Source organism: Passer montanus, unplaced genomic scaffold (genome assembly GCF_014805655.1).
Source record: "Passer montanus isolate IOZ18808 unplaced genomic scaffold, ASM1480565v1 scaffold304, whole genome shotgun sequence".
In the NCBI taxonomy this organism is placed as follows: domain Eukaryota; kingdom Metazoa; phylum Chordata; class Aves; order Passeriformes; family Passeridae; genus Passer; species Passer montanus.
This window is the reverse complement of record NW_024367753.1, coordinates 1-20,116: the sequence shown is the minus strand read 5'-3', so window position 1 is coordinate 20,116 and position 20,116 is coordinate 1. Positions and strand designations below refer to the sequence as shown.

The following is a 20,116-nucleotide window of genomic DNA, read 5'->3' as shown; positions in this document are numbered from 1 at the left end:
TTACTTGAACTATATTTAAATTCCCACAGAAATGGAGAAGTACAACCCAAGGAGTGCCAGAAGCACAGGAAATCTCCTGAAACCATGAAAGCACAAATCCTGAGCCCATCCCTCTGTCCCCCAGGCTACTGAAATCAAAGCAAGGATTCCAACACCTCTTACTCAGTTCCCAGCCATCAGCTCTGCTCCCTGCTGGAGCAACACTTTGCTGCCCTGAGTATTTCTCTCAGAAACACTGCAAAGGCTGTGTGTGCACACACAAATCCAGCCTTGCTTGGACCACATCAAGCTGATTCTCATGCCAGAAGCACAGGAAATCTCCTGAAATCATGAAAGCACAAATCCTGAGCCCCTCTGTCCCTCTCCCAAGTCCATGTGGGTTCCCCAGGCTACTGAAATCAAAGCAAGGATTCCAACACCTCTTACTCAGTTCCCAGCCACCAGCTCTGCTCCCTGCTGGAGCAACACTTTGCCACCCTCCCTGAGTATTTCTCTCAGAAACACTGCAAAGAAAGGCTGTGTGTGCACACACAAATCCAGCCTTGCTTGGACCACATCAAGCTGATTCTCATGCCAGAAACACAGGAAATCTCCTGAAATCATGAAAGCACAAATCCTGAGCCCCTCTGTCCCTCTCCCAAGTCCATGTGGGTTCCCCAGGCTACTGAAATCAAAGCAAGGATTCCAACACCTCTTACTCAGTTCCCAGCCACCAGCTTTGCTCCCTGCTGGAGCAACACTTTGCTGCCCTCTGTCACCACCTGCCCCGTGGGTCACCCATCTGCCCCGTGCCACACTGCCAGTCACAGCTCTGCCACTGCTGTTGTTTTTCAAGCTCCAGGGAAGGTTTGCAATGAGCGACCCGAGCTTGGGGTCTGTCCCAGCATCACTGCTGACCCCACAAGAGGCAGATCCCAAACTCCACCTTTGCTCCACCAGAAGCACCCACGAATGCCCTGCTTAAATGCTGCACCACGTCCCTGAAGCAGAAGGACACAGCAGACTCTGTGGGCACCCAGCCCAGCACAGACCTTGTGTGCCCTGCACGTCCCTCCCTCAGCCAGCAGCTCCAGGACAGCTGCTTTAGCACGGGCTGCTGGCACCAGGGGGTTCATGCGAGGCACTGTGGAGTGGCATTCAGCACGCCAGCCTGTCCTAATTGCTGCCTCTCAGGAGCAGCTGAAATGCCAGCAGAACTTCCCTTCTCTGCCCTCACGCAAGGCCCAACCAGTCAGACTGGCTCATCAAAAGCAGGCCCAGGGAGTTAAATAAACTCTGGCAGAGTAAAGCCACTAACAATAACACCACTGCCACAAAACTGAAGCTCTGCCAACTTTAATTATGTTTGGGTTGGACAGGGCATCTTTATTGTTTGCTAATGAAGGCAATAAAATAAATTAGCCCAGGCCTTTTAATATTAAATAAATGTATTTTACAGCTGCCTGGGAAAAGAAAAAAAAAACCAAAAACACAAGGCAAATATAGACTGAATGGTTTTGTGACATGCAGAGTGACACTGGGTGGACAAAAACATCCCAAGGCAGCAGAAGAGCTGAGTTAACTCTGCAGAAGTTAAAGAATTAGGAGTTTTTCCCCAAACAAGCCCTGTAATGCTGCTGGGATGCCCAAATGCTTGCCAAGCTTGCAGTGGCAGGGAAAAAGGAGAGGGTTGATGCTAGAGGAACTCGGAGGTTGGATCCCATCTTTTCCCTTGGCCATTTCAGCAGTTCTCTAGTTCCAGTTCTCTGCTAAAATAAATCCAGGCAATGGCTCAGGCAGAAGTGGACTCAGCACCTCCTGCAAGCTGTCCTGACATCACCAGCTCTTTCCTTTGGCAGTGAATAATCCCAGGTCCCAACTCCAGGTCCAGAGCCCCGGTGTGACAGTCTGGAGCTCCTGCCCACACCAGGCACAGGAGACATTCCCTGCTGCCTTCTGCTGCTGGTAAAGCTGGACCCACCTGCCTGCAGCCTCAGCCAAACACATTTACTGCCCCTCAAACAACACAACCTTAAGGGCTGCTTTTGCTAATCATCGTTGTTTTTAATTACAGCAAATCCCACCAGAGCTCTGGCTGACCTTCCAGTGTGAGCCTCTCCCAGCACTAGTGCACAATTCCCTCCAGCTGAGCAAAATCTGCCAGAGGGACAAAGGGACTGCCCCAGGCCCACTCTTTGTTCCTGAAGCAAAATTGAGGAGAGTGAAAGTTTTCTCTGTCCTCAAAGCAGCCCGGAACACTTCACACAATCAATATTCACATCCAGCCATGGAAGAGCTAAAAGAGGAGAAAAGTCAGTCAAGGACAGGGAAAGGAAAATCCTTTCCAAAGGAAAAGCCACACCGTGGGCATCACCCTCAGGGCACACCCAGCCTCTGATCCTGGCACAAAGCTCTGCCTGCTCCTGCACCTCCTCATTGTGAAGGAAAGGCTTGTTTGAAGAGCAGACCCTCCTGCAAACTCCTCTGAGCTCCAACACTGCTGCACAGTGTTGGCTCTGCTGAGGACCTGCTCCCAAAACACAGAGATGTTCAAACACAGGAGTTTTAGTGCCAACAGCAGAAACAGAGACAACACACATTTAAATTCTCTGCAAGCAGAAAAAGGCAGCTCACACCTTATGCAAGGAACAGCCTTTCCAGAGAGGCAGTTTTTGCCAAGCAGTTGCATTTCCCAGTAAATAAAGAGACAGATCAACAGCAGCCAGCCCAAATCAGTGAAGACTAATGATGTGTTTAGGAGTGTGGAGTCCCAGGGATGACTTAGCTCAGCCACAATCAGCTGGTAAGTTCTATTAGCTCCAGGTTTTCACTTGGTTGGAACAGATTCCCACCTTCTTCATTCCCTGCTCACTTGTAAAACACAGGGTTGTTTTAGAAATGTGACACTTGACAGCCTAGCTCCACAAAACCAGCTCTCAGAAAAGCATCCCAGTGGAATGAAGTGTTTATCCTACACACACCAAGTTCTCTCAGTCAGCAATAAAATCCCAGGCTGGAAGTCCTGCAGGTGAGTCTTTGGGGAACTCAAAAGACTGACTCAAAACTGCCATCAGCAGTTTGGTTTTACCTCTGTACCATCCTCCATGGCATCAAAAAGCAGGCAGGGATCCAGAGACAGGGATCCCACAGTGCCAAGAGCTGGATATGAACTCCCTGCCAATCTCCAGCATCAGTTTTGTGCTGTTGCAGCAGACAGAGAATCACTGTCTCTGTCAGAATCACTGTCTCACTGTCTCTATTAACACAATCATCTCTCAGACTGGCCCAGGGTGCAAAAAAAAAAGAGAAAGAAGTGCTTTGTCATAACTAGGAAGTGCTTTTTGCAAGGAGAGCTTCCCTTAGGAAACCAGAAAAAACTCTGCAGGGAGAATCCTGCCACAGACACATCCAAAACCAAGAAGGCTTTTGGAGCTCCTGGCACTCATTTAATCACCAGCTGCTCTCTGAGGCACTGAGAGGCAGGCTGCCTACAGCTCAGCATCCTCCTTCCAGCTGCTAAACAAAGGGATTGGGAGTGCAGCAAACAGCGTCGGGTTTCCATCCCTGAATTTCCTCACTGCTGCTCAGTGCATGGTGGTTTTCCTCCCAGGAATTCTGCTGCTAGAATCCCCTATCAGCCATGCTGCTCAGACTGGCTGCCAACAGTGGCTTAGCTTTTGTTTCAGACTAGACATCCACAGAGGCCCTGTCTCCTCTCAAACAAGCCAGCTGGAAGATGGATTGACAAGTATGAAATCTGAAAAATCCCACAAGATAGACAAGAAACCACACAGCAAATGAAGAGGTGCTTGTTCACAGAGCACAGAGGTAATCAGTGTGGCTTCCTCCACAGAGAGATGCTGAAAGCTTGGGGAGATTTAAAAAGCAAGAGGTTAAATTAAGCAGGAAAAAAAGCCATTAATCCTGAACTCTCACTGCTGCCTCAGGAAGTCTTAAAATCAAAGACAAAGCAGTGGGGGAAAGCTCCACTGCATGTTTCTGTCACTTTTCCTCCAGGATCCCTGCAAACACAACACTGAGCTGCTCCAAGCCACGGTGTTTTCCTCTCACCCAGGAGCAGGGTGGGACACCAGGAAGAGGAATGACAGAAATGGAGAACTAGGACATTGTTATACACCAGAACCATTCAAAAGAGAGACTTTTCAAAACTGAAAAGCAGCAAATCATTACAAATCCATCAGCTTCCTCCCCTGGAGCGTTTCACACCCCAGATGGAATTTCCAGGCAGAGGACGAATGACAGCACGAGGAGCTGCTCACACTTCTGCTCAGGCTACCAGAATATCAGCTGGTTTGAGGCCCTGCAAGAAGAGCTGACATCTGATTTCTTTCTGATGTGGAAAAGAAACACTCCTAGAATGCCAAATTTCCTTCACTCCCACATTTTACAGCACCTAAAATCAAAGGCAAGATATCCCAAGGAGATTGAAGTTACCTGGAATTTGGACTAAATGTGCCCTAAGTCCTTTTTACTTGAACTATATTTAAACCCCCACAGAAATGGAGAAGTACAACCCAAGGAGTGCCAGAAGCACAGGAAATCTCCTGAAACCATGAAAGCACAAATCCTGAGCCCATCCCTCTGTCCCCCAGGCTACTGAAATCAAAGCAAGGATTCCAACACCTCTCACTCAGTTCCCAGCCATCAGCTCTGCTCCCTGCTGGAGCAACACTTTGCTGCCCTGAGTATTTCTCTAAAGGCTGTGTGTGCACACACAAATCCAGCCTTGCTTGGACCACATCAAGCTGATTCTCATGCCAGAAACACAGGAAATCTCCTGAAATCATGAAAGCACAAATCCTGAGCCCCTCTGTCCCTCTCCCAAGTCCATGTGGGTTCCCCAGGCTACTGAAATCAAAGCAAGGATTCCAACACCTCTTACTCAGTTCCCAGCCACCAGCTTTGCTCCCTGCTGGAGCAACACTTTGCTGCCCTCTCTGAGTATTTCTCTCAGAAACACTGCAAAGGCTGTGTGTGCACACACAAATCCAGCCTTGCTTGGACCACATCAAGCTGATTCTCATGCCAGAAACACAGGAAATCTCCTGAAATCATGAAAGCACAAATCCTGAGCCCCTCTGTCCCTCTCCCAAGTCCATGTGGGTTCCCCAGGCTACTGAAATCAAAGCAAGGATTCCAACACCTCTTACTCAGTTCCCAGCCACCAGCTTTGCTCCCTGCTGGAGCAACACTTTGCTGCCCTCTCTGAGTATTTCTCTCAGAAACACTGCAAAGGCTGTGTGTGCACACACAAATCCAGCCTTGCTTGGACCACATCGAGCTGACCCCCTCACAGCAAAACCACACAATGTGTGCCCCCAAAAGCAGCAGTTTGGGTCCTTATGAGGAACATACCCGTGCAGAACTCCTTGTTGGGGTTCTGGGGTACCACAATCCTCCTGTAGACGATGGGCTCTGACTCCAGGATGTTCTCGTCGTGCCGGTAGCGGGCGGGTTTCTCGTTGGGGGTCCCTCGCGAGCGCGTGCCGCTCCTCCTCTCGTAAGTCTCGATCTCTTCAAACACAGCTGCCTTGTCAAAAAGGGCCAGGTTGCCCTCAAAATCGAAATCAGTGTCTGGGATTTCATCAATGTCATCCCCAAAGCATTCATCATCCTTGCTCTTCATCTGCCCGTTCTTCAGGCCGCTCTTCTTCGGGGTCACCTGGTTCGGGTGGCGGCTGCTGGATGACCCTAAGCCAAAAGAAAAGCAAGGTGGGAGTGGGTCCTGAAAGGGAAAAAGGCACTTCTTGGGGCAGAGGGGAGCTCCTGCTCACAGTCCCCTCACCCAAGGGGTGCTCACCATGGAGCTCAGCTCTGGAGCTGGCACTACTCAGGCTCAGCTAAGCCAGCAGGAAACAGAACGTCAGATAGAAAATAGAACACCAAGAGAAAAAAGAACACCAACAGAAAATAGAGCATCAGCTAAGAGACTTCCAGGGATTTCCCTCCACCAGCCAGGCTGGAAAAGCAGGCTTGCCCACAGCAGCAAAAGAGGTGTTTCTCCAGGTTTTATTTAACCCCAGTGCCACACCAGTGGCAAGGTAATCAGCTGTGACCTCGGAGTTTTCCCATGTTCAGGCAGGTGTGTGACCCAAGCCCTTCTCTGGAATTCCCCTAAATTTCAGAAACTACTGTAGGTGTTTCCTTCCCTGTTAATGATTTTTAAGGGAGAACTACAAACCCTGAATAGAAAGGATCTCTTTTTCCTCAGCCTTGATGTGATTTCTGTGATATGACACACAGTCCATTGCCCCACTCCTGTTTCACTCTCCTCCTCACCCATTACCTGGTGGTTTGGAATACACTTCTTTCCAACCATAAGTCATTGGGAAAGCCCAAATTCTCTGCAGTGAGACTGATGAAAGTCTCCTCCTTAGGGCTGGAGAAGAAGAACTGATGCAAATATACAATTAGGAGCTCAACATATCCTTTACTTGCCCATTTCTGCCTTTGTCCTTCAGGTCCAGACAATATTATTCTGTTTGTCCTTGCCAGTGTTGCATTTGCAATTACTAGAAAATATTTCAGACCAATTCCTGCAGTTATAACAATCACCTACAGCGTCCAACAGATGGAGTAAGTTATCAAGCCAGAGCTCTTGCTCTACTAACATTTCCTGTTGTTTAAGATAATCCCCTTTGTGATGGATTTATACAAATGAGTTAGAGAGAATCGGTTTGATAACACAGAAACAAAGAATTTCAAGCCATCCAAGGAGATTTTCAAACATCCCAGAACATTTGCAGCAGGCACAAACTCCACCAGCACCCTTCCTGTCCCCTTACAAGTCCAGTTTCAGCATGTCCAACTCCAGTCATGCTGAAATGGGATTTCCTGATGATGTTGTACCTGGTTTATTGCCAGTCAGAGATGCATTGCCCCAACAAGGATTTATTTCAGACACAGTGGGGCTTGGTTTTTCTCCAGAACTGGTTAATAACTCACCTGAAAGCTTTCCCAGTCACCACAGCAAGATCCTAAATCTGCCAGGCCTTGCAGAATAACCATTTCCCATCAAGAAAAAAACCCCAGACATCCTTCTCAAATGACAATGTACCTTTTTTCTTGGAAGGACAGACAGCAGAATTCCAGCACTGTGGTGAAAAAACAGGATTTAGGAGAGAGGAAAGGCTTGCCAGGGAGGAGAATTTCAGTAGGCACACTGCAACCACTCATTTATGTGCATGGTTTTGAAAGCTTTTGGTACCAACTTCCCCTCTGTCCCAAAGGTGACACAGAGCTGGACAGGATTTGGTTTGGAACTAAACTGCCACTGCTGGAATCAGAGCCAAAGGAGGAAGATGAGGAATGCAAACACAACAGGCCCCAGCTCTCCCAAGGCTCAGGAACTGCAGCTCCAGCAGGAGCCAAGGGGCTCTCAGGGTTCAGGGGGACAGGCTGGAGCCTGCACGGCACAAAGGCAAAGCCAGCCTGCTGCTCGTGCCAGTGGCAAGGGTTTGGCCAGCTCAGGCTGCTCCTGCCACACTCCCCTCACTGCCCCAGCACTCAGGGTGGGTGTCAGTGGGACAGGAGCAGCTGATGGGAGCACGGAATGCTGATGGAATAAAGCTGCACCAGAAAAGCTGGAGAACAATGGCAGCAAAGCTCCCTGCAGCCACAAAGAATGGGAGCCAGGAGCCCTCCTCATCACAACGTGGTGGGCAGCTCCCTGACCCACCCAGCTCTGCCCAGGCTGCCCCACAGCCCCCCAACAAGGCACACAGAACATGGCACAGGCTTCCAAGGAGCTGGGAGCAAAATTGGGAGCTGCTCCTCTTCAAGCATCGCCTTCTAGGCAGGAAAAAATGACAGCTGGTTCTGCTCAGGGAAAAGAAAAGAGGCAAAAGAAGGGCAAGGGGAGGAAAGCAAAGGCAGATCTCCTACTCCAGCTGCTTCTGGATCACAGCTTCCAGTGCTCTGCCCTGCATGAGGAGAGCTCCACTCCAAGCTGGCACACACAAAAGCACCTCCCTCACAAGATAAACAATCCTTCCCGGGCTTTTTTTGTTTCTGAGGAATAACAACCCTTTCATGTACAGCACACAAGCAAACAAAGTCTCCAGCGAGCTGGCTGCCTTCCTGAGAGATCCCTGTGGGAGGCTTTGCTGGCAGCCCTGGCACCACGAGCCCGGTGCCAGCACGGCAGCAGAGCCATTGTTGGGAAACCTGCGCTGCTGCTTGGGGTTTATTGATTCCTGTCACACCAGGGCTCCAAAGGGGAATGCTGGCCCTCACTTGGCACGCTAGAGGCCAGCAAGAGGTCAACTTTCAGCTGCAGGACCCAAGCTCTGGATGGCATCTCAGTCCTGCACTCCTGCACAAAGCCAGGCCCAAATGCATCCCCCTCCTAAAACTCACACATCACTCACATACTCTCCAAACACACATTTTACATCCTCCTTAGGGTTGGAGAAGAAGAACTGATGCAAATATACAATTAGGAGCTCAACATATCCTTTACTTGCCCATTTCTGCCTTTGTCCTTCAGGTCCAGACAATATTATTCTGTTTGTCCTTGCCAGTGTTGCATTTGCAATTACTAGAAAATATTTCAGACCAATTCCTGCAGTTATAACAATCACCTACAGCGTCCAACAGATGGAGTAAGTTATCAAGCCAGAGCTCTTGCTCTACTAACATTTCCTGTTGTTTAAGATAATCCCCTTTGTGATGGATTTATACAAATGAGTTAGAGAGAATCGGTTTGATAACACAGAAACAAAGAATTTCAAGCCATCCAAGGAGATTTTCAAACATCCCAGAACATTTGCAGCAGGCACAAACTCCACCAGCACCCTTCCTGTCTCCTTACAAGTCCAGTTTCAGCATGTCCAACTCCAGTCATGCTGAAATGGGATTTCCTGATGATGTTGTACCTGGTTTATTGCCAGTCAGAGATGCATTGCCCCAGCAAGGATTTATTTCAGACAGAGTGGGGCTTGGTTTTTCTCCAGAACTGGTTAATAACTCACCTGAAAGCTTTCCCAGTCACCACAGCAAGATCCTAAATCTGCTAGGCCTTGCAGAATAAGCATTCCCCATTAAGGAAAAAACCCCAAATATCCTTCTCAAATGATAATGTACCTTTTTTCTTGAAAGGACAGACAGCAGAATTCCAGCACTGTGGTGAAAAAACAGGATTTAGGAGAGAGGAAAGGCTTGCCAGGGAGGAGAATTTCAGTAGGCACACTGCAACCACTCATTTATGTGCATGGTTTTGAAAGCTTTTGGTACCAACTTCCCCTCTGTCCCAAAGGTGACACAGAGCTGGACAGGATTTGGTTTGGAACTAAACTGCCACTGCTGGAATCAGAGCCAAAGGAGGAAGATGAGGAATGCAAACACAACAGGCCCCAGCTCTCCCAAGGCTCAGGAACTGCAGCTCCAGCAGGAGCCAAGGGGCTCTCAGGGTTCAGGGGGACAGGCTGGAGCCTGCACGGCACAAAGGCAAAGCCAGCCTGCTGCTCGTGCCAGTGGCAAGGGTTTGGCCAGCTCAGGCTGCTCCTGCCACACTCCCCTCACTGCCCCAGCACTCAGGGTGGGTGTCAGTGGGACAGGAGCAGCTGATGGGAGCACGGAATGCTGATGGAATAAAGCTGCACCAGAAAAGCTGGAGAACAATGGCAGCAAAGCTCCCTGCAGCCACAAAGAATGGGAGCCAGGAGCCCTCCTCATCACAACGTGGTGGGCAGCTCCCTGACCCACCCAGCTCTGCCCAGGCTGCCCCACAGCCCCCCAACAAGGCACACAGAACATGGCACAGGCTTCCAAGGAGCTGGGAGCAAAATTGGGAGCTGCTCCTCTTCAAGCATCGCCTTCTAGGCAGGAAAAAATGACAGCTGGTTCTGCTCAGGGAAAAGAAAAGAGGCAAAAGAAGGGCAAGGGGAGGAAAGCAAAGGCAGATCTCCTACTCCAGCTGCTTCTGGATCACAGCTTCCAGTGCTCTGCCCTGCATGAGGAGAGCTCCACTCCAAGCTGGCACACACAAAAGCACCTCCCTCACAAGATAAACAATCCTTCCCGGGCTTTTTTTGTTTCTGAGGAATAACAACCCTTTCATGTACAGCACACAAGCAAACAAAGTCTCCAGCGAGCTGGCTGCCTTCCTGAGAGATCCCTGTGGGAGGCTTTGCTGGCAGCCCTGGCACCACGAGCCCGGTGCCAGCACGGCAGCAGAGCCATTGTTGGGAAACCTGCGCTGCTGCTTGGGGTTTATTGATTCCTGTCACACCAGGGCTCCAAAGGGGAATGCTGGCCCTCACTTGGCACGCTAGAGGCCAGCAAGAGGTCAACTTTCAGCTGCAGGACCCAAGCTCTGGATGGCATCTCAGTCCTGCACTCCTGCACAAAGCCAGGCCCAAATGCATCCCCCTCCTAAAACTCACACATCACTCACATACTCTCCAAACACACATTTTACAGGGTAAAACATCCCTTCTGTACCTCCTGTATCCCAAAATGAACCCAAGCCAACACCTAGGACCTCGCTCAACCTGCCTCAAAGTCTGTAAAAGTCACCTGCTGTGCTATGCAAACCTAACATGAGTTGTTTGTAGGGTGAAGCTCTGCTCGCCCCAAATCCACCAGACATCCTGGAAGGGGTAAAAATATCCCAGTTGATGGTGGGGGGACAAATTCTCCAAAGGGGAATGCTGGCCCTCACTTGGCACGCTAGAGGCCAGCAAGAGGTCAACTTTCAGCTGCAGGACCCAAGCTCTGGATGGCATCTCAGCCTATTCTTCCCTGCACTCCTGCACAAAGCCAGGCCCAAATGCATCCCCCTCCTAAAACTCACACCTACTCTCCAAATACACATTTTACAGGGTAAAACATCCCTTCTGTACCTCCTGTATCCCAAAATGAACCCAAGCCAACATCTAAGACCTTGCTCAACCTCCCTCAAAGTCTGTAAAAGTCACCTGCTGTGCTCATGCAAACCTGAGCTGTTTGTGGGCTGAGGTTGACAACTCCTAACTCTGCTCACCCCAAATCTACCAGACATCCTGGAAGGGGTAAAAATATCCCAGTTGCTGGTAAGGGAGAAAGACTTCCAGAGGTCTAGGAATTTCTCCCCAAACCCACAGCCTTACAGCTGTTTCACTGGCCTGGCCCACCTTGGTTGGTTTCTTTTGCAAGAAAATGAAATCATGGAATTACTCTGGATGCATACCAAGGCTTCAACAATTAAGCCATGGAAATACCAAGGTTTCAACAATTAAGTCATGGAAATATGCTGGATGTACACTGAAATCTGAGGAATTAGATTATGAGGATCAGGAAAGGGAGACAGCTCAGGGAGCTTTGAGGAAAAAAGTGAACAAACCAGTTTTGGCCCAATTTTGAAGATTTTATCAAGAGAAATAAAAACAAGGGATGTGTGACTTTGGGATGCTCTGATTTTACATCACTTTCATTAATTCATATTTTTAACAACACAGCCAAAACCCATTTGTAATTATGTACAGGGTGATGCTGTAATAGGTTATGGGTTTAGAAGCCTTAAATAGAAAAGTTTGGGGAGATTTAAAAAGCAAGAGGTTAAATTAAGCAGGAAAAAAAGCCATTAATCCTGAACTCTCACTGCTGCCTCAGGAAGTCTTAAAATAGTGAAAGACAAAACAGTGGGGGAAAGTCTCCCTGCATGTTTCTTTCACTTTTCCTGGAGGATTCCTGCAAACACAACACTGAGCTGCTCCAACCCACGGTGTTTTCCTCCCACTTGAGGATCACACTGCAGTTTGTAGCAGCTCCTTGTAGAGGAAAAGGCTGGAAGCTGGGCAACCTTCAAACAGGAAAGATAGCAAAATGAGGAAATCCTTGGAACTGGCATTAGATATTTTCTACATAGACAGAATCACCAAGATTGAAGAGACCTTTAAGACCTTTGAGTCCAAGCCATGCCCTAGCACCACCTCAAGTAGACCATAGCACTGAGTGCCACATCCAGTCTTGTTTCAAACACATCCAGGGATGGGGACTCCACCACCTCCCCAGGCAGGCAAATCCAGTACTTTATCCCTCTTTCAATAAAAAACCTTTTCCTAACATCCAATCAAATTTAAAACTGTGTCCTCTCATTCAGTCAGGAACAAGAGACCAACCCTGTCCTGGGTTGCCAAGCAAACTGGATTCTGTTTGCCATGTCTCCTGTTCAGGGGGCAGTTTTCCTTATCTCTTCCACACCCAATCCTTCCTGGGGACACATCTGCTGATACCAGGCTGTGGAATGTCCCTGCATGGCTGATAAGAACTGCAGCATCCACTGGGAGATGTGAGCCCAGGGGAGGAGCCCTGCATTCCTACCTGGATACAATCTGGAGTTCTGGAACACCAGCACAGCTTCTCTGGATTCCCAGAGGAACAGCTGCCTCCTCCACTGCATCTTCAGAGGAAGATTGCACCTTTCTACAGGATCCTGCTCCAGGAACCACCCCTGGCACTGCACACTGCATCTTCAGAGGAAGATTGCACCTTTCTACAGGATCCTGCTCCAGGAACCACCCCTGGCACTGCAGGACTGCAGCCACCATTCCAATGGGACTGCTACAGGATCCTGCTCCAGGAACCACCCCTGGCACTGCAGTGGGACTGCAGCCACCATTCCAATGGGACTGCTACAGGATCCTGCTCCAGGAACCACCCCTGGCACTGCAGGACTGCAGCCACCATTCCAATGGGACTGCTACAGGATCCTGCTCCAGGAACCACCCCTGGCACTGCAGTGGGACTGCAGCCACCATTCCAATGGGAATGCTACCACCACCCTGACCAGGGTGTCAGGTTGTGTTCTGACTCTGTCAGTGTAGTTTTGGTTTACTGCATTGTTTATTTCATCTTTTTATTTCCTTCCCTAGTAAAGAACTGTTATTCCTGCTCCCATATTTTTTGCCTGAGAGCCCCTTAATTTAAAATTTAGAGCAACTCAGAGGGAGGGGGTTTACATTTTCCATTTCAGGCGAGGCTCCTGCCTTCCTTAGCAGACACCTGTCCTTCCAAACCAAGACAACCCTCACCTGACTACAACACCTCTAGGTGGGGTCAGAAATACACTCTAATTCAAAACAACCCAGAGCTGGGCCAGGGGAAGCTCCCAGCAAAGGCTGGTGGCAAAGGGAAGTGCTGGAGCAGCAGAGCCCCACACTCACAGGAGTTGTGCCTCCGCCGGAAGCCCTTGGGCTGGCTCAGCGTCTCCATGTGTCGGTCCATGTAGCTCTTGGAGCACTGCTGCTGTGGGGAGATGACAATGTCCTGGCTCTTCATGTCCGTCCTCCTGGGGATGTTCTGTGGGGCACTGCTGGACAGGGGTTTCTTCAGCACCTTGCCAGTGCCGTTCTGGCTGGGCCCCACCTGGCAGCCCACCCCTGGCATGGCCGTGTCCATGTGCTGTGTGTCCCCACATTGCCTGCTGTCCCCAGGCCCCGGGATCTCCAGGATCTTCAGCTCAGTGATGTCACCTGCCCTAAAAACAGCACGAGAACAGCAGGAATTTAGCACACACCCTGGCAGGAAAAACCCTCCTGAGGAAAAACATCGCTGCCCAATGGGATTGTTCTGATGTCATCATCAATTAAAACACGGAATAAAAGGATTTTAATGCTCGAACATACACAGACATCAAAATGTTCAGCTGAAATGGCAAATCTTCAAAATAACAACTTCAGTATGCCTGCACTGCACCTGGATTTTGTCTGAAAGGTTCTGCAGCTGAAACAGGAATCAGTCAAGCAGAAAATGGAAGCAACCGGCCCAGAGCTTTGCAGAAATCTGCATTAATTTAACAGTTCCCAGCTAATTAATTGCTCTCAGCCTTGAGGCTGCTATTACTTTTAATCCATTTCTGCAGAAAGCCACCCTCAGATCAGAGCTGTTCATGCTCAGACAAGGAGGATACTTCCCACTTCCAAAGAAAAAAGGCTAAAGAAAACTAATCTAGCACTGGGCACCAGCCAAAAGCCAACAAAGGGGTGATTCCAAAGCCCTGCACTGGCTGCAGGGCAGAAATTGGGAATTGGGCTCCTCAGCTTCACCTCAGCATCTGTCCAGGGGGTGTGAAAGCAGAGAGATTTCCACCACCCCCTGCCTGCCCCCAGTGCCTCTCCTCAGAATCCAAGGGGAAAAATAAATTCAGAGTATTTGTGGAGGCAGTGCTGTTGAGAAAGGAGGGACTCGAGCCTGGAGTGCAGCATTTCAGGGACAGGAAAAGGGGCACTGAGGAGTGACCCCCACTTATTGGGGGTTTGTTAAGCAGGGTTAGCAGGAACAGGGGGGAAAGAACTGCTGGGGGCAAAGCTTTGGGAAAGCACCTCGGCCCCTCTGCTACAACAGAGCAGAGCAGAAATCAAAGCACTGGAAATAGAAATAAATAAAAATATACATTAATAAAAACTGTAAGCGAAAAATATCTATTTATCATATACATTATATATTAAGATATATTTAATACATAAAACATATTAAATATATCTATTTTACATATTATACCATTTTATATATTATAGAATTATATATATTATAGAATTATATATATTATAGAATCATATATATTATAGATTCATATATATTATATTAATAATTTCAGAATTACATTTTTATATAAGAGAAATAAAATTATAAATAAAAATTATACATATTTGTTATATATGTATATAATAAATATAATTTATATATTTCAATATATATTTTATATACTAGAGATTATAGATTATTATTTTAAATTACATTATATAAAATTATTAAAATATTTATATAATATATAATATTTACATATAAATAATATATGATTATATATTGTAATTTTATATATTAAAACTTTCTATATTGTACATTAATTACTATAAAATTATATTATATATTATATATTATATATAAATAAAATTATAAACAAAATAGAAACAGTAAAATATTATTTATTTTTATAAATAAAAATAATTTACAATAACATATAAATATATATTTGTCCACACACATGGCCTGACCCCCAAATAACCTCCTAGCCCAGTGCAATGGGAGAAATGGATTTGTAAAGTTTGACAGAAGTTTATGTAGTATGTATTTATATATAAATTTTAAGATAAGTAATGTTGATTTAGAAATACTATAGAATAAGATATTGTTAAGAGAGAAACAGAGTTTAGAGTTTAAAAAAAGTTTTATAAAGTATTTTAGAAAAACAGAATTATGAAAAATGTATAATAGTAAGACCTATGAAGAGTAATCTAAAATTAATTTTATAAATAAAATATTTCCGAAAAATAGAATTATAAAAATATAGTAAGAGTTACTAAAAGTAACTTTAAATGAGTAGTTTTACAAATAAAATGAACTATTTTAGAAAAACAGAATTATAAAAAATACAGTAAAAATATTATAGTATAACATAGTCAAACATATTATATTATAAATATACAAATATATTTATATATAATAAAAATACTATACTACAGTAATATATATTATAAAAAATACAGTACAACTTACAAAGAGTAATTTGAAATGATTTGCTTTAAAACACCTAGAACATAGAACAAAGAATGAATAAACCAAGAGCCACTTGTAGTGTTCCACAGCTCAGTGGTTTTGTGTCACCAGTTTGAGATGTCACAGTTGGGGTGTGCTGGGCTCAGTGCTGGGCAATGCCCTGCTCTCACCCCTGCTGGGAGACAGGACCAGGAGAAGGCTAAAGCAGCCTCAAACCTTCTCAGGGTATAAACAAAAATGTTCATTTTTTGTGCTGGTGAATGCTCTGCATCACTTCCCCAAGTGTCTCTCATGCAAAACTATGAGAACAATTAAGAAACAGTTTAACTTCTAATTGTAACAGCATAAATTATAATATCTATCTTATCGCATCATTCTCATAAAACTAAAAGTTCATTAAACACCTTTCAGTTACCCCATCCCTAAATCAAAATTAAAACTATAATCTAACAGTCTGTCTTGGGCTGGAAATGGGGCTGTGTATTCTGTTCCTACCTGTGGAGCAGTTCTCTTCTGTTAAAGGGCCATTAATTATTAATTATCTTCTGTTCATGGGCCATGAATGTCACTGAGTAACTGATCAAATTCCATCATCCCACTGGGAGATGCTCTGCCCAGGGGAGGAGCCAAGCATTCCTACCTGGATACAATCTGAGCCTGGAACAGCACAGCAGCCTCTGCCCCCTGCATTCCCAGAGGAGCAGCTTTCTCCTGCCCTGCATTCCCACAGGAGCAGCTTTCTCCTGCCCTGCATTCCCAGAGGAACCCCAGGCCCATCTCCAGCAGCCCTGGAGCTGCAGAGGAAAACTGCAGCCTTGTGCAGGATCCCTGCTCCAGCAGAAGCACAGCTGGCACTGCAGGAGGGCTGAGCCACCCTGGGATGGTGTCACAGGTCTATTTTATAAAAAATCCTTTTGCCAGGATCTTTTCTCCTGAGAAGCTGGGAACCTTCAGCTTCTCCATGTTTTGTTGCTTTGGAATACGATTTACAGAATTGTCTACCCAGTATGTGAAATTGTTTTTGCTTGGTGACCAATGGCAGCCACCTGTGTTGAGCTGTGAGCAGCCACCAGCTTTTGTTATAATTCATTCCTTTCCTTTCCAACCTTCTGAAGGATCCTTTCTCTCTATTCTTTTTTGTAGTTTTAGTATAGCATTTAAATATAATATAATATCATAATATAATAATAAATCAGCCTTCTGAAACATGGAGTCAAGATTCTCATCTCTTCCCTCATCCTGAGACCCTCAAACTCATCCATGGGATGGGACTGTGACACCACCCTGATTCACAGGGGCTCAGCTGCTGCTCTGACTCTGGCAGTGCTGTTTTGTATTCCTGCATTGCTTTTTTCCCTAATGAAGAACCATTATTATTATTATTACTACTATTATTATTACTACAATAATAATAATTATTATTATTCCTACTCCCAAATCTTTGCCTGAGAGCTCCTTAATTCCAAAATTATAACAACTCAGAGGGAGAGGGTTTATTTCCCACTGCAGGGAGGCTCTCCAAAGCAGGACCCCGGGCAGGGGGGCACTCACCTGAAGGTGACCTCGGGCACGAGGCACTTGACGCCGTTGTGGAAGGGCCGCGTGAGGGAGATGGTCTGGCTGACCTGGTCCACAGCAGACACCCTGCCCTGGTACACGCCCAGGCTCTCCCCACAGTTGATGGACACGATGCTGCCCAGCCAGTCCGTGGCCATGGTTGTGCAGAGCTGCTGCAACGAGAGGCACAAAGCCACAGCCGGGATCAGCAGCGCTGCCCCGGAGCCCTGGCAGCCTCTGCTGGCCCCTCTCCCCTTGCTGGGGAGGAACTGACACCCCAGCCACCCCAGGCAGGGTGTAAACCCCAGGATAATACAGAATAATTTACAACAAAATATAAACATAGATTTGGGGCTTTGCCTTCCCCATTGATCTTTGTCTGAACAGCTGAATTCAAGATCCAAAAGAAATATTTAGTGTTTCGTCCTGCCTTGTGGAAATTTTCCTTTTGTCTTTTTCCCAAGCTGGAAATGAAACTCGAGCTTCAATTTTAGTAAGGAGGTAATATAAGATCTTCACAAAAGCCCCTGAAGGCCTTCAAATAAAGATCTGCAGATCTTTGCCTGACCAGCTGAATTCAAGATCCAAAAGAAATATTCAGTGTTTCGTCCTGCCTTGTGGAAATTTTCCTTTTGTCTTTTTCCCAAGCTGGAAATGAAACTCGAGATTCAATTTTAGTAAGGAGGTAATAGAAGATGCTCACAAAAGCCCGTGAAGGCCTTCAAATAAAGATCTGCAGATCTTTGCTTGACCAGCTGAATTCAAAATCCAAAAGAAATATTTAGTGTTTCATCCTGCCTTGTGGATATTCTCTTTCCAACCTGGAAATGAAACTCCAGATAATTTTAGTAAGGAGGTAATAGAAGATGTTCACAAAAGCCCCTGAAGGCCTTCAAATAAAGATCTGCAGATCTTTGCTTGACCAGCTAATTCAAAACCCAGAAGAAATATTTGGTGTTTTGTCCTGCCTGTGGATATTCCCAAGCTGAAAATGAACCAGATAATTTTAGTAAGAAGGTGATATAAGAAAGATGATCACAAAAGCTCCTGAAAGCCTACAAATAAAGATCTGCTCTATAAGAAAGTTGTCCACAAAAGCCCCTGGAGACCTTCAAAGAAAGATCTGCAGATCTTTGTCTGACTGGGTGGATTCCAAATCCAAGAGGAATATTCAGTGTTTCATCCTGCTTGTGGATATTCTCCTGTTGCCTTTTCCTTAGCCTGGAAATGAAACTCAAAATCATTTTAGTAAGGAGGTGATACAAGATGTTCACAAAAGCCCCTGAAGGCCTTCAAATAAGGATCTGCAGATCTTTGCTTGACCAGCTGAATTCAGAATCCAAAATAAATATTTAATTGGTTTGTCCTGCCTGTGGATATTCTCCTGTTGCCTTTTCCCCAGTCTGGAAATGAAACTTGAGATAATTTTAGTAAGGAGGTGATATAAAAAAGATGTTCACAAAAGCCCCTGAAGGCCTTCAAATGCTCCCTGTGATTTCCAACTGGGAATTTCTCTCCACTGCCCAGATTTCATTTCCAGGCTGGGATAAAGGCAACGCTCCCTGTGATTTCAAACTGGGAATTTCTCTCCACTGCCCTGGTTTCATTTCCAGGCTGGGATAAAGGCAACGCTCCCTGTGATGTCAAACTGGGAATTTCTCTCCACTGCCCTGGTTTTGGCAGATGGACACTGGGCCAGAACAGCTCCTGTGAATATTCAGGATTGATCTCTGCACGTGCAAAAGAAAAGCAAAATCTTTCAGGGAACAGAGATACAGGGCAGGAGGGGAATCCTAACCAACAGAGAAACACAAAAGGGGAAAAAAAACCCCAAAAACTGGAATGCAGGAGAAAAGCAGCAAAGGCAGCAGCAGCCACAATTAGATACATGAATTAAAAAATAGTTGCTCTGCTTCCCAGCACTGGAGTTCTGTCAGAAGCAGGGAGGAAGAAGTGCAATTTGTTTAGACAGATGTTTCCAGCCCTGCTGGAAGCACCTAAAGAGCTCCTTTGATCCCACATTTCCCAGTGACAGGCTCACGAGCATCACGGAGAACAGGAGACATGACAAGCTCCTGAATGTGTAGATTTGCCTTTCGTGCTGCAATCAAAGAGGGAGAATGTTTGATGTTTACTGCGAGCAGCACAAAGAAACACAGGAGACAGCCCAGGGAGATCAGCTTCCATGTAAAAATCACATTGCTGGAAGAGGCAGCTGGAGCCCCTGCAAGCTGAGCCTCGTGGAAAAAGTGCAAGGGAAAAGCGTGTCCCGTGTCCCGTGTCCCGTGTCCCTGCCCCGTGCCCCTCACCCGCCGCCGCTCCCGCCTCGCCGCGGCCCCTCCGCCTCACCGCCGCTCGGCGTGACGTCACTTCCGGACCCGCCCCCCGCGCGGCGCTCCGGCCGCCGGCGGCACCATAGAGACGGCGGCGCTGTGCGCATGCGCAGTGCCCAGGCCAGGAGCGCTCCGGCGGCTGCGACACCTGTGTGACACACCTGTGTTAAAAGAAAAAACCTGGGTGAGGAAAAAAAAATAAATCTCACTTCCCCCAAGTTCCACGGGCTGAAAGCAGGGGATGCTTCAAAGGGAAGAAAAGATTCAATTTGGTCACAAAGCCATAAATTGCTCAGCAGAGGCTCCTGTCCTTCCTGGGCTGTGTGTTGATGCTACCCACGATGAGAATGTCTGCATTCCAAGGAGAGGGCTGCCAAAAGCACCTCACAACACAGATAACACCCTCAGAACACACAACCACCCTCCAAGCACACCCCTGGCCACCCACAGCAGAGCCAGAGCTTCATTCCATTTCCTGTTTTCTTTTCCATCTCCCTCAGGAAATAGGGGAAGGAGCTCAGCACACACCATCACCTTGCAGGGATCCTGTTGAACAACACGAGCCTCCTTGTAGCAGAACAACAGCCAACAATAAATCTGTGTCTGAGTGCAAATAGAAATTAAACTATCCTGGCGTGGGACTGGGGGGTGGCTGTGTCCCTGTAGGAAAATACAGGGAGCCCCACAGGCAAACACAGGGATCCCAAATATTGGGAATATTGTAAATATGGTAAATGTGGCAAATATTG

General features: G+C 46.9%; 1 protein-coding gene across 4 annotated transcripts in view; it reads right to left on the bottom strand.

Annotated features, from left to right (window-relative positions):
• EDC3 (enhancer of mRNA decapping 3) overlaps positions 1-19,965 on the bottom strand; it is a 35,465-nt gene extending 15,500 nt beyond the window's left edge. The window contains exons 1-4 of one of the 4 annotated variants that reach the window (XM_039714717.1): positions 19,902-19,965; positions 17,029-17,204; positions 13,146-13,459; positions 5,356-5,691 (exon numbers count right to left, since the gene is read on the bottom strand). In XM_039714717.1, the coding sequence (XP_039570651.1) occupies positions 5,356-5,691; positions 13,146-13,459; positions 17,029-17,192 (814 nt within the window). In that variant the 5' untranslated portion in view covers positions 17,193-17,204; positions 19,902-19,965. Of the gene's footprint in view, positions 1-5,355; positions 5,692-13,145; positions 13,460-17,028; positions 17,211-19,343; positions 19,437-19,815 lie in introns of those variants that run through there. The other 3 variants (XM_039714718.1, XM_039714715.1, XM_039714716.1) reach the window with 3 other exon arrangements.
• Between the last annotated feature and the right edge of the window lie 151 nt (positions 19,966-20,116).